The sequence below is a fragment of the Nycticebus coucang genome, chromosome X (assembly GCF_027406575.1).
Source record: "Nycticebus coucang isolate mNycCou1 chromosome X, mNycCou1.pri, whole genome shotgun sequence".
In the NCBI taxonomy this organism is placed as follows: Eukaryota; Metazoa; Chordata; class Mammalia; order Primates; family Lorisidae; genus Nycticebus; species Nycticebus coucang.
The window spans coordinates 12,063,118-12,079,627 of NC_069804.1; the positions used below are offsets into that span (position 1 = coordinate 12,063,118).

The 16,510-nt window shown below is 37.6% G+C and overlaps 1 protein-coding gene and 1 non-coding gene across 8 annotated transcripts in view; both read left to right on the forward strand.

Annotated features, from left to right (window-relative positions):
* Nucleotides 1–16,510, forward strand: part of OFD1 (OFD1 centriole and centriolar satellite protein) — a 35,726-nt gene that overhangs the window by 3,739 nt on the left and 15,477 nt on the right. For 4 of the 7 annotated variants that reach the window (XM_053580588.1, XM_053580594.1, XM_053580593.1 and 1 more), the window contains exons 4-12: nucleotides 1,030–1,098; nucleotides 1,186–1,216; nucleotides 4,904–5,002; nucleotides 6,904–7,040; nucleotides 7,361–7,534; nucleotides 9,566–9,672; nucleotides 11,247–11,366; nucleotides 14,044–14,117; nucleotides 15,513–15,604. In XM_053580588.1, coding sequence (XP_053436563.1) covers nucleotides 1,030–1,098; nucleotides 1,186–1,216; nucleotides 4,904–5,002; nucleotides 6,904–7,040; nucleotides 7,361–7,534; nucleotides 9,566–9,672; nucleotides 11,247–11,366; nucleotides 14,044–14,117; nucleotides 15,513–15,604 — 903 coding nt within the window. The remainder of the gene's footprint in view (nucleotides 1–1,029; nucleotides 1,099–1,185; nucleotides 1,217–4,903; nucleotides 5,003–6,903; nucleotides 7,041–7,360; nucleotides 7,535–9,565; nucleotides 9,673–11,246; nucleotides 11,367–14,043; nucleotides 14,118–15,512; nucleotides 15,605–16,510) is intronic. The other 3 variants (XM_053580590.1, XM_053580591.1, XM_053580592.1) reach the window with 2 other exon arrangements.
* On the forward strand, nucleotides 5,781–5,887 carry LOC128578615 (U6 spliceosomal RNA). Its single transcript, XR_008377754.1, has one exon. It is a non-coding gene; the product is annotated as a U6 spliceosomal RNA (small nuclear RNA).

Consider the following 16,510-nt stretch of genomic DNA (forward strand, 5'->3'; position numbering starts at 1 on the left):
AGCTGGCCCGGGCCATGTTCGAACCCGCCACCTTCCCTGTATGTGGCTGGTGCCATAACCACTGTGCTACAGGCACCAAGCCATTCTCTAGCTTTCTAATACATTTCACAATTTTGCTTATTGTCAGTTATATATAATTATTATAGCAGGAACTAATCTAGTTCATACACATAAAGGTTTTCTACTATTACAAAACGCCATGCAGAATGTTTTTCTTTAAAGGAAAACCAATTGAAAACAAAATCAGATCAGTGCTCTCAGAGTAGACATAGAAAATGATAAATACCATATTAAAAATATACAGTATATTAATATCTACTCAAAATGTCTGTTTAATATTTTAGGTATACCTTAGTCATTCTTAGCACAGACAGTAAAAATTTAGCTCATTTACATTTTTTTATTTATTTTTTTTTTTGTAGAGACAGAGTCTCACTTTATGGCCCTCAGTAGAGTGCCGTGGCATCACACAGCTCACAGCAACCTCCAGCTCCTGGGCTTAAGTGATTCTCTTGCCTCAGCCTCCCGAGTAGCTGGGACTACAGGCGCCTGCCACAACGCCTGGCTATTTTTTGGTTGCAGTTTGGCCGGGGCCGGGTTTGAACCCATCACCCTCCGTATATGGGGCTGGCGCCTTACCAACTGAGCCACAGGTGCCGCCCAGCTCATTTACATTTTTAAACAATGGATATGTTAATTATAACTGAAAGACTCTGGAACTCCTCCTATCTTCATTGGTTCATCAGTTATTTGAGTGTCATCTGTAAGGCTTTAACCATTTGGTCGATGTGAAGTATTTAGAGGTTAATTACATGACCAAGAAAGCAACTTTATCCATTTGTCTTCAACATGTGGATTGCAACTTATTTGACAGTGTCAGAGCTTCAATTTTGCATCATTAGCATAGTTACCTTATTTCTATTTAATCTGAAACATGTTTCTTAATCTGTCATATTCAGAAACATATCCTAATTTATCATTTAAACCTGGATGTAAAAATATATCTAATTAGTAATCTTTTTTTAAAAGATATTTACTATGCAGGACCTACTACAACTCATTAACATCAACCCTGCCTCCAGTCTCTACAGATCACTGGTAGGATTGCTTAGTTTTTATAACCTGCTTTGGTTTGTTAATTATAATGGAATAGTTGAATAAAGGTTAAATATTTTCTTTTAACAGATTTCTGGATTTGATGAAGAAAACCAGAAAGGTAAGAGCCTTCATCTTTGTAGAGAGTAGAAGCATTTTGTATGTACTTTTTCCTGTAAAAGAAGCTGATGATTTTTAGGGGGAAGAATCAGAAATTTAATTTGAATTAAATCATTGGATTTTCCTTGCTGACCATACTTTCTCTTTTAAATAAACAATAGTTCATCTGTTCTGACAAATGTAGGTCATTTTTCCTGTATTTTCATTTTTGTAATAACTCATAAATACTTAAAAAAAAAACTGCATATAGTATTAAGAGCCCTACAAACTAGTATGACCGAAGAACTGAACTTTTTGTTTAAATTTAATTAGCCATACACGAAGAGCGGCTACCATACCATAACTAAGGTACATAGTTAGTATCTGCTGCTTAAATATTTCAGAGGGAAATTTAGGGCTTGAAGGGATATTAAATAAGCCACATGCTTGCTGTAGGTACATTATCTTTAAAAACAGGGAGGGGGTTTGTTTTGTTTTTTACCTCTGCAGTCTCTTTAAATACTACTGGTTTAGAAAGACATCTGGCTAACAGCCCTTATCAGCTTTACTCAGCATCATAGTACCATTTCTGGAACTGAGAAAAACTGTAAATAACAGACATGTTAGGCATCCTAGTCCAAAATTTGGATAGAACTCTTCACTAACTGTAGCACAGCTACTGCTAAAGTAAAATGGTTTTATAAATTGGTGGCTTCTAATTAAGAGATTGTGGTCATCGGAAAACATGGAGGAAGATATTTTGTACCTCACCGTTGTCTATCCCCCAACTCAGAGACCTGCTGTGGTCTTGTCTTACTATGCCTACACTGAGGCAATGCTGAGCTGTTAAATGGCTATTGTACTTTTTCTTAGATGCTGTTCATTCTTCCCATTCCTAATACTATTTACTTTTAGACATAACAATACCTGTAAAGTAATGGGCAGAAAATAAGGGTAGGAAACTTGGACATTGGCTTTTTAATTTCTGGAAGTTAAAATCCTTACCCATGATTTGCAAAAGAATAGAACCATAGATCAATGTGACAGGATTAATCCAGAAATAGGTCCACACAAATAGTCATCTTTTTTTTTAAGAAAGGTGGAAAGCAGTTTAATGGAGGAAGTATAGTCTTCTCAACAAATGGTGCTAGAACAATTAGACTTCCATATGCACAAAAACAAGTCTAGATACAGAATTTGTACCTTGCATAAAAACTAATTCAAAGTGAACCGTAGAACTAAATGTCAAATGCAAAACTATAAAACTTAGACAAAAGCGGAGAAAATCTATGTGATCTTGGGTTTCATGGTGAGGTATAACACTAGAAGGATGATATATGAAAAAAATCAGTTAGACTTTATTAAAATTAGAAACATGTCTGTGAAAGACACTTTTGAAGGGATGAAAACAAATTACAGACTGGGAGAAGTTATCTGTAAAACACATATCTGATATAGAACTTGTGTTCATGATACACAAAGAATTCTCAAAACTCAGTGCTAAAAAAAACAACCCAACTAAATATGGGATGGGGAAAGGATCAGAACAGACATCTTACTAAAGAAAATACACAGATGGCAAGTAAGCATAGAAAAGATACTTTTATCATTTGTCATTAGGGAAATGCAAATTAAGTCAACAATGGGGTACCACTGTACATGTATTAAAATGGTTAACATCCAAAACACAACACCACATGCTAGTGAGACTGGAGCAAGAGGAACTCTCATTCATTATTGATGGGAATTCAAAATGGTGCCACCACTTTGGGATACAGTTTGGTAGTTTCTTACAAAGTTAAACAGCCCTACTGTATAATCTATTAGTCATTCTCCTAGCTATTCACCCAACTAATCTGAAAATCCTGTCCACACAGACACCCACTCATGAGTGTTTTAGCAGCTTTATTCATAATTGCCACAAGTTGGGATTGATGGAGATGTCCTTCAGTAGGTGAATGATAAATGAACTGTGGTACATCCAGACAATGGAATACTATTCATCCCATAGGAATGAGCTTTTAAGCCATGCAAAAATATATCAATGAATCTTAAATGCATATTCATGAAAGAAGCCAGCCTGAAAAGGCTATATATTATATGATGCCATTTTTATGACATTCTGGAAAAGGCATGCTATAGAGATGATAAATCAGTGGTTGCCATGGATTTGGAGGGAAAGAGTGGGTTGAATAAGTGAAGAGGCACAGGGGAGTTTTTAGGGTGGTGAGAGTACTCTGTATGATTCAATAATAGTAGATATGTGGCACTATATGTAATATTTGTCAAAACCCATAGAACTTTACAGTGCAGAGAATGAGCCTCAAATATGTAAATTTAGGAGGTCAGGTGATCCTAGGATGGAATGCAGACTGTGACAAAACAATCCAATTCTAGTTGCCTCACTGAAGGGGGGGAAGAAAGGTGCCAAGCTAACTATGAAGGCTCCAAGAAACCAAAAACTTCTATATGTATGCTAATTGTTAAACTATTCACAAGGGTATAAAGTAAAAGAAAGGTAGTAAGTTCTGCCATGTTCTCTAATCTTACTCTCTAATGATAACTAGAATTAATAGTTTTTTTTTTTACCCTTCTAGAAGTCTGAGTGTAAAAGTTTATAACTAATACACACGCAACCATCAATAGAATTGTAGTATAGATACTGTTTTGAAATTATTTTATCCACCAATGTATCTTTCTATAGTAGTATATTTAGACACATTATTTTTAAAGAATGTATTTAACCCCCTGAAGATGGAGATTTAGTTGTTTTATTATTGCTTTTTGTAATTAGAGACAATGTGTAGTGTTTACCCTTTGTGCCCTTGTGAAGGTACTGCTATGTAAATTCATAAAAGTAGAACAAATAGGTTAAAGGGTACATGTGTTGTGAGCACAGGAGCTCTGACAAATTTCCCTACCAAGTGAATGAACATGGCTATATCTCCATTCCCTTGCCAACACTTAGTATTGTCAAAGTTTTAATCTAAGCAGTGTTATAGGTAAAATATAGTCTCTCTTTTGTATTAATAATTTGTATGATTTTGTGTTCAGTCAATGTTTTAAAATTCAGGTTTGTTTGAACCTATTATTTTTCTGTGAACTGTTTAATCTCTTTCCTCATTTTTCTGTTTTACTGATTTGTAAGAGCTCTTTATTATGAAAATTAGTCCTATATCATTTTTTTCTTTCTTTTCTTTTTTTTTGAGACAATTTCACTTTGTCGCCCTTGGTAGAGTGCTGGGGCATCACAGCTCACAGCAACCTCAAACTCTTGGGCTTAAGTGATTCTCTTGCCTCAGCCTCCCAAGTAGCTGGGACTACAGGTACCCACTATAACGCCCAGCTGTTTTGTTGTTGTTGTAGTTGTCATTGTTATTTAGCAGGCCCGGGTGGGGTTCGAACTCCCTACCTCTGGCATATGTGGCTGGCGCCCGAACCACTGAGCTACGGGCGCCGAGCCTGGTATCATTTTTCATTTGATTGTATTTCATGCCATATGTTTTTAATTTTTATGTGGCTGGACTGATAAATTGTTCTTCTTATTCTTTCCAGGCTTTGCATCATACTTGGAAAGGCCTTTCCTCAGATTATTCTTTAAAGAAAAGATATAGTATAAAAAATGTTATAAAACCAAGATTGTATAAAGAGTGTCTGAGTAATGGTTAAACAAAAGAAAGTTCTGAAACAACTATATTGTGTTTTGTAGGTTTTCTTATGCAGTTTTTAAAAGAGTTGGCAGAATATCATCAGGCAAAGGAGAGTTGTGATACAGAAACTCAGACATTTCCTGGCATAGATTCTCTTGGTAATTATAACCTTCTTTCTTAATTCCCCAGTTTCTCACTTCTCATATGTTATTGAAAAAAAGAAATACCTAGGCTGGGCACGGTGGCTCATGCCTATAATATTAGCACTCTGAGGGGCTGAGGCTTGTGGATTGCCTGAGCTCAGAAGTTCGAGACCAGCTTGAGCCAGAGGTAGACCCCATCTCTAAAAACAGCCGGGTGTTGTTTGGCTGCCTGTAGTCCCAGCCACTTGGGAGGCTGGGGCAAGAGGGTTGCTTGAGCCCAAGATTTTGAGCTATGACCCCATGGCATTCTACCTAGGGTGACAGAGTGAGACTCTGTCTCAAAAGTTAATTAAAAATAAATAAATTATGTGCTTAACCTATTTTTTGGACCGCTCTTTCTTTCTTTCTTTTTTTTTTTCCTTTCATGGTGGAGTTTGCTCTGTCACCTGGGCTAGAGTGCAGGGACGTCATCATAGCTCATTAAAACCTCAAACTTCTAGACTCAAGTAATTCTTCTGCCTCAGCCTCCTGTGTAGCTGGGACTACAGGCTTGCACCACTATGCCCAGCTAATTTTTCTGTTTTGTTTTTTTTTTTTTTTGTAGAGATGGGGGATCTCTCTTGGTTCAGGATAGTCTGCATCTCCTGGCCTCAAGCAATCTTCCTGTCTTGCCTCCCAATATGCTAGGATTACAGGTGTGAGCCATGGTGCCCAATCACCCTTACTCTTAAATAGTAATGGTGCTTTTAACTTGTGAGAAGATATGTTCATAATTTGTAAAAACTGTATTGTAGTGCTTGCTTTCGCAGCACATATACTAAAATTGGAACGATACAGAGAAGATTAGCATGGCCCCTGCGCAAGGATGACACGCAAATTCGTGAAGCCTTCCATATTTTTAATGTAAACATAGTAAAAATCTTCCTATGCAAATTAAAAAAAAACTGTATTGTATAACTATACAACTAGGCCTTTAAGTATAAGTTTAATTGCATTGTAAACATATTATGTATTTATTATACAGCAGTGCTGAACATTTATGTGAGCCCCATATATAATTTTAAATTCTAGTAACTATATAAAGTTAAATAGGTGAAATTTGTTTTAATAATATATTTTATTTAACCCAATACATCTGAAATATTGTTTCAACATGGGCTCAATATAAAAAAATATCTTACATTTATTTTTTGTGCTAAGTATTTTAAATCTGATGTGTTTTTTTGCACTTAGAGCACATCTCGATTCAGACTGGCTACATTTCAAGTATGCAATGGCCACAAGTGGCTAGAGTCCTGTATTAGCATAATTACAGGGCATTTGGAAAATAATAGAAAAAATGATGGGAAAACATATCTAAAGTCATGCTTACCAGAGACAAACACTGTCAATATGTTAATCTACTTCTGCTGGCCTTTTTTCCCCCTGTACCTACTTTTTCGTGATTGAGATTGTACTCTGGATTCAGATTTTTACTCTGCTGTGTGATTGATTCAGACCCACAGTTGGTTTGAGGGCCATTGGCCTGGTGGAAAAAGCACTGGTATGAAAGGCAGTCAGTAGGTTTCACTTTACCGGTAGTCCCATTTGTACTGTTATGTAGCTGAATTAAGTAATTCCCTTCTGGCAATTACTTAAATAAACTGCATGAGCATTTGTTTTTTCTCTGAAAGTGGAGGGGTTGAAATACATGATCTTTGATTCTTTTAAAGTCATTGTTTTAAATGTGTAAGTCAACTTTAATCAAAGTTCAAGAAAAGAAATCTCTGCCTTGGTGCTTAGAGACGAGGATACTCCAGTATTTTCTAACTTAAGCTGTCACAATACGTTCCCTTAAGTATACTCTCCACTTTTGACTAGAGGTCTGGCCCCTTGTGCACCTGACCATGTTTATATATCCTGTTATTTTTTAATAGCTGAGAAGCTTCAGCTTATTGATGAACAGTTTGCAGATGTTTACCCTCAGCGTGCCAACTTAGAGTCTCTAGAAATAAAGTTAAATGATTATAAGAGAGAAATAGAAGAGCAACTTCAGGAAGAAATGTGTCAAAAGGTAAGCTTTATCTTATTGCTTTTAACAAGAGGTATTTTTGCTTGTCTTCTAGTATCTTAATGTTAGGTATATGGGAAAATATTTAGAACCTTTATTAAAGAATGGGATACCATACTGTTGTATATATTTTTATTTCTAATGAAGTCTTTTGTTTATGCCTTTGAATGAATCCTACAGGTACAGTGAAAGAGATAAAACTAAAGATGAATTAAGCTAAATGTAATATATTTGGATGGAACATTAATACTAAACCTAGCCTTGGAGAGAAGTTTGTCATTATTTCTTTAGTAATTGGTGAATTTTTGGGAATCAATTTGCAGTTGAAGTATTTTAAAGACACTGAAATAGCAAGAATTAAAATGGAAGAGAAAAGAAAATACGAGAAGGAATTAGCTGAGTTCCAGAATGAATGTGAGAAAGCTTATCAAGAAAAATCTGAAGCCCTCATTTCTCGGGAAAAGAATACCCTTGAGAGAATTCAAAAGCACCAGGAGGTAATATTTACAGACAATTCATTGAGTGGGTATTTCCTGCAGCTGTTAGTGGGTTGCTTCAAGATCCAGGAATGAGATGGGACAAATGATGGAACAAGGCCCTAGGGACTGGGCCAACTGTGCAAATGAAGAATGGGCTTTGAAAAAGAATATGCAGGCTTCCTTCCTCTGAGACTGGTGGAAAGGAAAGAACTGTGGAGGTAAACATACATGTCAGGATTATAAGAAATTTACACTAAATAGGTGCTGTCTCCTGAAGCAGATTAGAGGGTTAGTTAGTGGGTTTTAGTAGCCACCTGGAGGTGTGAAGCAGCTTCTGTGGTCCGGGAATAGCTCCTTAAACAGAGGCCTGGTCAAGCTGTGCTGAGGGCCCAGCCTGTTGGGGGTGGGGGGGCCTGGAATTGAGAGATCAAACCATGTGCTTCTGAGTTTTCTCTTCTAGCTCTGGAGAGAATTTGTAATTTGTGTCTTAGTTACCCCTTTCAGGGCAAAAGGATAGAGGTGCTTGGGGAATAGAGCTTTGCAAAACTTAATTTTGTTGACTTGAGAAAGGTAGCCTATTTAATAGAGGACCCTGGGCCTGTTGGGTGGTGAGGTGACCCAGAGGATAGGGCAGGTGGCTCCTAACTTAGGGGTAAAGAGAGGGTTATGTGGAAGTGTCAGTGATCAAAGGATAGGTCTGGAGATACTGGAAGTGGAATTAAGGACCCAGAGTACAGAGTTGCAGGATGAGGTGGAAAGGTTGAGGGGTATCAGGCAGTCCATGTCAGCAGGAAGGATTAGATTGTCTCCTTTGGGAAAACATATTCCTTTCCTAAGGGCATGTCTTCGATCAGACTGGATTCATGGCACTATTTCCGGTATACATCAAGAACTACTGCTGTCAGGACATGTTGAAAGTAGAAGGGCTTCCTCCTAGTGTCCGCCCTTGCTTGGGACTTGTCAATAACACCTGGTTATTTGATGGTAAATACACTCCCTCTTCAATTTGGTATAGCATTTCTGGGAATTTGGCTCATTTCAGCCATAGAAATGTTGGAATCACAGATCTTTGAGATGATTGTATTGTTTAACAACTTTGGCTTCAAGATAGGTGACTAGAACCCTATTTACATTGATTATATGAAGGCTTTGAAGAAGGATTATCATCCTCATAAAAAGCACTGTGTCTTTATTCCTTTACCGGAGTCCCTATCTTTCCCTTAAAGCCGTACTATCCTTCAAGAACCAGCTTGACTATCACCTCAGTGATGCATTTCCTGACTCCCCCTGAGTGACTCACTCAGGCCCAATTCCTACATGTGCTACTTATGTACTTCAGGGATGAAATCATCACATCTTCGTGTGATTTTTTTGTCTCAAACTCTTGAGCTCAGCCAGTTCATCTGCCTTGGCCTTCCAGAGTGCTGGGATTACAGGCATGTGTCACCGTGCCCGGCCTCTTAATGTGATTGTTTCTCCCTGACTCAATTGTGAGATCCTTAAAGATGGGGACTACATCTGCCTGTCTTTATATCCAGCTCCCAGCGTGCTGCTTGACATGTGATAGGTAGTTCCTTGTGCAGTGAACACATAAATGGAAGGATTGCCTGCTTGTTCAGTAGTTCATACGTGCTTGCAAACACTGAGTCAAATGACCCATGAACTGGAACATTCAGACACTACCAGTACCATGGGGATTCTAATCTTTTGCTTTTATTGCTGAATACACATTTTGCTTAATTTTTATTGCTGAAGAACTTAAAAGTTTAAGTGAGAGATGTTGATGAACTAAGTAGAATAATTAAAACAAAGGATGTTAGGAATATTAATCGTAACTGGGGGAGTAATTTTTTTGTGCAAGGGAGTAAATTTTTATGCATCTAGAATAGGCAAAAAGCATAACTAAAATTGGAATCTCTTGAAGGTTACATTCTTATCCTAGATGTCTGTACTTTGATTGTTTTCTGGAATTTAGGAAGCAGTAGATTAGTTCAGATCTGTTTTATTTTCTTTAGCTTGCTTTCTAAAATTTAACAATTTCTTATATAGATGGAAACGAAAGAAATTTATGCTCAAAGGCAGCTTCTATTGAAAGATATGGATTTGCTAAGAGGCAGAGAAGCAGAACTGAAGCAAAGAGTGGAAGCTTTTGAATTGTAAGTATTGCATGTTCATTTTGGATATTTGTAATGAATGAGAGTAAAAAGAATAAATATATCTAAAATATTCTAACGTTAAATTGCCAAGTCTTGGTTATAAAAGTGATTTCACCTAGTATTAGAAAGTGCAAGTTAAGAGAAGCAGAGTTTTGCTTTTTAAATACTGGACATTAAGATGAAAACCAGAATAAGATGACATCATCAGGCTGCAGGAAGACCAGATAGATAATTTGGAAAAGTTAATAATGCTTGAACAGATCATATGTTTTACAGTTGTGTCCAGTGACTCAGATCTGATAGTTTGATGTGTGTGTTGTATATTGTATAGTAACTGAATTTTGTATATCCAGGCCTGCAGCATTTACCTGATCTGTGTTCAAAAAAGGGAAATGCCATGGTCTGACTTGTATTGGGTGAAACTACTTCTTGTGTGTGTTGCTCTCATTGCTCACAAATATGTCATCCTTTAAATCTTAACCTGTGATTGGTAGCAAGTTCATTCATCTGTAGTTTGTGCAGTAAACCCTCTTTCTCATTTAGAATCTGCTGTTGATATTCCTAGATACTCCAGGAATCTTGGTTCATTAAAAAATTTGTCTCCGCCTTCATTAGTGTTTTCTCATGTCTGAAAACTGATTTTTTTGATTTCTTCTCTCTACTTTTCTCTCTTTTTGGCAACATTGAGGAGGTAAATTGATCAAGGGAGAGAAGAGGAAAGGAACAATTTGGACAGAGAGAATTCATGATTACATAAACACTTCCTTACCTCCACATTCTTTATTACTCTCATTCCTTCTAAGCACGTAAGCAAAATAAATGTAATCTGCTGTTTCTGGCTTTCCAGATGAGCCAGCAGAGGGAGCTAATACATAGCACCTTTACCTGTTCTTGGACTAGTCGGTTCTGTAGCACTTCTCAGGTTGGCTGGATCTCAGAACCTGTGAACCCTACTCTTCTGCTTGTGAATTGGTGCTATGGTTGGTTTAAAGTCTCACTATGAAGACAATTCCATTCTTCAGTATTCTTCAGTATTCTGATTGATCCATCTATCTTTAGCGCTCTCTTTTTCAATATTCAATCAATAGATTATTAAGTGACAACAAATCTTCCACCTTTAATATCTGTGGGGTAATCAGATCTCACAGTTATAAGCAGTGTTATAGAAAATACAAGCACACAAATACAGTAACTTAAGTCTTGTTTGTAACTAATGATATCTTTCTTTCACCCCTGAATTGATTATAGCCATTTATTACCTTGCAGCCATGAAATGTTACTTGTCTTCTGGCAGAAACCACTTTGGTCTTGACTCTTTCCCACCATCCCCAGCCAGGTGCTGCCACCTTTGGCTCCCTCTGCTAGAGCCCGTATTCTGTACCTAAGTCAGTTCATAAAACGCATAGAAGACTTTGGATTCTTCTCTTTTACTTCCTGGTAGTGATAGTCACATAATAGTTTCAGTTTATTGAACTAAAAACACCTGGCATTTCTTTTGCCCTAAATTTGTTACCTCAGATATTGTAGTTTATTTGCTTTGCCTATTTTTTTTTTTTTTTTTTTACTAATTTCAGGACCCAGAAGCTCCAAGAAGACAAAAATAAAAGCATGATGGAGGCATTTAAGAAACGAGAAGAGAATTTAAAAAATATTGAGGAGACCTATGACCAAAAGCTCAGGAATGAACTTCTAAAGTAATTGTTTGGCCTTTTTTGTTTGTTTGTTTGTTTGTTGGGCATTTTAAAAGAAGTAATATGTTTGAATTAAGTTGGTGGAAACATGACAAAAACTGATGAAGTAGTCTTATGAATCACATTTTATGGCAAAATGAGTGTTTGAAAAAAATACACATTTTCATCAAGTTAGTCCTTTACCATGAATATTTGAGTTAGGGTAGTTTTTAAAAGATACCATATAGCTGGGCGCAGTGGCTCATGCCTGTAACCCTAGCACTCTGGGAGGCTGAGGCGGGTGGATTGCTTGAGCTCATGAGTTGGATACCAGCCTGAGCCAGAGCGACACCTCATCTCCCCAAAGTAGGCAGGTGTACTGGCACACATTAGCTATTGAGGAGGCTGAGGCAAGAGGATGGCTTGAGACTAAGACTTTGAGGTTGCTTGGTGGTGCCAGTAGCTCAGTGGGTAGGGTGCCAGCCATATACACTGAGGCTAGTGGGTTCAAACCTGGCCTGGGCCAGCTAAACAAAAATGACAACTGCAACAAAAAAATAGGGCATTGTGGTAGGCACCTGTAGTCCCAGCTACTTGGGAGGCTGAGGCAAGATAATTAATCGCTCAAGCCCAGGAGTTTGGGGTTGCTGTGAGCTGCAATGGCACTAGGGTGACATAGTGAGACTCTGTCTCAAAAAAAAAAAAAAATACATTGTAAAGAATTGCATCCTTTCCTTCTTACTCATAGCTTTGCTAATATTTATTGAAGAACTGTGATTTGCTTAATTTTTTATGGCACCTTGATAAGCTATAATTGGAATTACAATTACTTTCACTTCTCTTTTCCTCTACCTAACCCCATTCATATTGCCACTAAGATGGGGCTATCTAACAATTTAGAAATTATTATACTTAGTGGTTGCACCATTTGTCAGTGAACATAGGTTCTGCAAAGCCAGAATCAAGGGCAGTGCCTGTGGCCCAGTGGGTAGGGCGCTGGCCCCATATACCAAGGGTGGTGGGTTCAAACCTGGCCCCGGCCAAACTGCAACAAAAAAATAACCAGGTGTTGTGGTGGACGCCTGTAGTCCCAGCTACTCTGGAGGCTGAGGCAAGGGAATCGCCTAAGTCCAGGAGTTGGAGGTTGCTGTGAGCTGTGGTACTACGGCATTCTACCGAGGGCGATAAAGTAAGACTCTGTCTCTTAAAAAAGAAAAAGAAAAAAAGCCACAATCAAAATAACCTAAATGAATTATGTAAAGCAATGATATAGGGAAAGCTTTTCAATTGTTTTGAGTTTTGTGTACCAGTGAATAATATCCCAGTGCGAAGATGTTGCATCCACCTGGGTGGGTGGTATAATATCTGGCACATGAAAGTGCTCAGTTAACATTTGTTGAGTAAATATATAGTGAAGAGATGGCTCAACTCAGGTATTCAAGGCATTTTTTATTTGGCCCCTTTTTTGTCTTGTCTGTAATTTGTCATTGACATTCCATTATGTAGTAATTGCAAAGGTTTCTTGGGGTTATTCTTTAAACAAAATCTATTTGGAAAACAGCAGCTTGTTTATCTATTAATTTTGAAATGATGGGTTTTTCCGACATATTTTACATCAGCTATACTAAAACAGCAAACACTGAAGTACCTATAGTTGCTAAACTTGTAGGAAGAAATGAATAAAAGTATGTATGTTAATTTCACATGGCTATGGAGATAATAGACTCTTTAGTATCATTGTGACATCTTCCACAGCCTTTGGGGATCCTCATGTGACTTTGGCACGTGTTGAAGCTGGGAGGATATTCACCACAGGAGTGCTTCTCTTCCCTTTTTTCCATCTCAGAACCAGAAGGGCAGCTGGTAATAACTGGGGAAGAGAAGTAAAACTCCATGCAAATTTGCCTTTTGGCATCACTAATCCAGATGAAATGCTCCTGGCAGTTGGTTCTCAAGACAGTGCTTAGCCCCTGAGGACAAAAGTACTTATCTTGGTTGCAGGTGGGGAGATGGTACAACTGGATTGGAAATGACTGCCTAGTTATCATTTGGGATTTAGTCTATTATGTACTGTTATGTTTCACTTAATTTATCTCTGTTCTTTTTGTCAGTGGAGACCAATTGAAAAGTGGTTGCTTTCAGTAATCTCATGATGACATGACCCTTCGTTTTGTGTGATTGAGTTTTGGGACCAAATTTACAGGATAGAGGCAGGGTTGGACTTTTTTTTTTTCTTTTTCTTCTTTTCCACACAGAGTTTCACTCCATTGCCCAGGCTAGAGTGCTATGGCATCAGTCTAGCTCACAGCAACCTCAAACTCCTCAAGTGATCTTTCTGCCTCTGCCTTCTGAGTAGCTGGGATTATGGCACCTGCCAGGGTGCCCAGCTAGTTTTTCTTTTTTTTTAGTAGAGAAGGGGTCTCGTTCTTGTTCAGGTTGGTCTGGAACTTCTGAACTCAAGGGATCCTCCAGCTTCAGTCTTCCAGAGTGTTAGGATTACAGGTATGAGCCATCATGCCCAGCCTTTATGGACCTTTTATGTTCAAAATTCTGAACCCCTGGTCTTAGTACTGAGAGACTCAAAGTTTACATGTCATTTTTAGCATCCTGTGCCCCTGTGCTATAGGTAAGCTCCTGTATTGGTAGCAGTCTTTCTAAGGGGATAACTGAGGAACTCATTTTCAGTCATTCTGATTCTTAGGTATCAACTGGAACTAAAAGATGACTATATCACTAGAACTAATAAACTGATTGACGATGAAAGGAAGAATAAAGGTAATTTCTGGGACAGGGGAAAGTTGTGTTTGTCAGTTCTAATGTAGGTTATTAGCTCCCTGGATTGGGTGTTTTCTACATTCTAAAAAATATGTAGCTTACACTTCATTGTTCTCACAAAATCACACATTTTTTTGTAATTTCAATTGTATGAAATTAACCATCTTTTGCTACCTTTTTGGAAACCTTCATGTTTAAAATTTAGTCATAAAGGCCAGTGCTTTATTGTCAGTATTTACCCAACTTTATTTCAGTATATTTTGATCAGTAAATCTGTGATTGTCAGGATGGTGGCAGTAACTCATTGCTATCAGGTACATGTTGCTCCTAACCATGAGAGACTTTTTTTTTTCACTTATGGAAAATTTTAACTTCTCTGTCCCTTGTGATCTAGTTTCTTATTTTATTTCTAATATATTTTTATGCTTTAGATTATTTCTACTTCATATATAATCTCCTAAACTCTTGTGTATCTTGGCCTGAGACTATAGAGGTTGAATATTTTTTCTTCAGTTATTTTACATTTCAATATATTTATAGGAAATTTCCTGTAATAAGAAGTTGAACTTTGGGTGGAAATTTCAAACAGATTCTTGAGAGTAAACTAGAACTGGCTACAAGATGTCAGCCAGATACCCAATGTATCTGATGTGACTGATATCCATCTTCACCCAGTAGTTCTTCATTTCCGTCCGTGTGACTATTCCTTTTGCTGCTGTCCTGTGGTGACTCATACTTCTCTTGTGGCATACTGCCATCCCACGTTTAACACATTATGTTAGACTTTTGTTAGATGAAGTGAAAACTATAAAATGTTAACAGATCTGAGAGTTAAGAGCTGTTAGCATCAGGGCCCTGTACTCTGAGTGGGTGGTCTAACTCTGCTTAGTATGTGCAGCAGCTGGAATTTCATTGCATATGTGACAGTTGTAGCTTCACATCACCCAATTGGGTAATAGAGTTGTTATTATTTTTTAATTTTTTTTTTTGAGACAGAGTTTCACTCTGCTACCCTGGGTAGAGTGTCTTGGCATTATCATAGCTTACAATCAGTCTCTTGAGCTCAAGCCATCCTCCTGCCTCAGGTTCTCAAGTAGCTTGGGACTACAGGCACTCACCACAATGGCTGGCTCGTTTTTCTATTTTTTGTAGAGACAGAATCTTGTTCTTGCTCAGGCTGGTCTCAAACTCCTGAGTTCAAGCAATTCATCTGCCTCAGCCTTCCAGGATAACAAGGTTTATTCTATACTTGTCTATGAAATTTTCATCCCCACGTCTGCTATTTAGACTATGAAATAATGATCATTAGATCTGACATACTGGCCATAATATAAGATGGTTTTCATATTCACTTGAAAAACATGATGCTTATAATTGGTGGATTCTTTATTTCAGAAAAAGCTATTCATTTGCAAGAGGAGCTTATAGCTGTTAATTCAAAAAAGAAAGAACTTAATCAATCAATAAATCACATGAAAGAACTTGAGGTAATTGTTAATCCTATTTTTTGAAGTAGATTTTGGGCAATATGTGAAATTTCCATTTTAATCATACATAATTTATAAGCCATCCTCTTGATATGTTTGGATTTTATTATGTGGCTAAGAAGATGGCTGAAGTTAATTCAGTAGTTCTTCATATCCATCTGAGTCACATAGTTGGAGGTATAGATACAACTTTGGGTCCTGCAGTCCTGCTTAAATGCTGTCCATCTCTGTTACTGCTTGTTTGCCTTTGGGCAAGTTCTGTGACTGAAGATTCCTGGTCTGTAAACTCTGGGATATTTTCCACATCATATGATTGTTGAGGGAATTTTTTCTAGCTAACTTACATGCCTCGCACATAGCAGGTGGCCAATACAGAGTAGTTTTTACCTCAGCCTTTTCTCTCCTCCCATCAGCAACAGGTAAAAATGCTTATTGTTGTATCATTATCATGCAGATTAGAACAAAATGAGATACATTTTTCACATGCCACTGTTACTTCTGTTTGTTAGTATGCTTGCTGTCTGGAGGATAGAGCTGGAGCTTTAGATACTTAGATATTTTGTATATAAGATTTGTTGCAACTGTGATGATTTCAGAACTTTATAGGCTTTTATATCCAAGTCTGAGATACAGTAAAAAAAGGAAAGCACTTTAATAACATGTTAAAGATCATTTCTACCTTAACCTTTTCCTTAAAAAAAACAAATAGCTGGCCTCAGTGCCTTAGGCCTGTAATGTAATCCTAGCCCTCTGGGAGGCTGAGGCAGGTGGATTGCTTGAGCTCAAGAGTTCAAGACCATCCTGAGCAAGAGCAAGACCCTATCTCTACTAAAAATGGAAGAACTAGCCCGGTATCATAGTAGGCGCCTACAGTCTGAAGCTATTTGGGACACTTAGGCCAGAGGA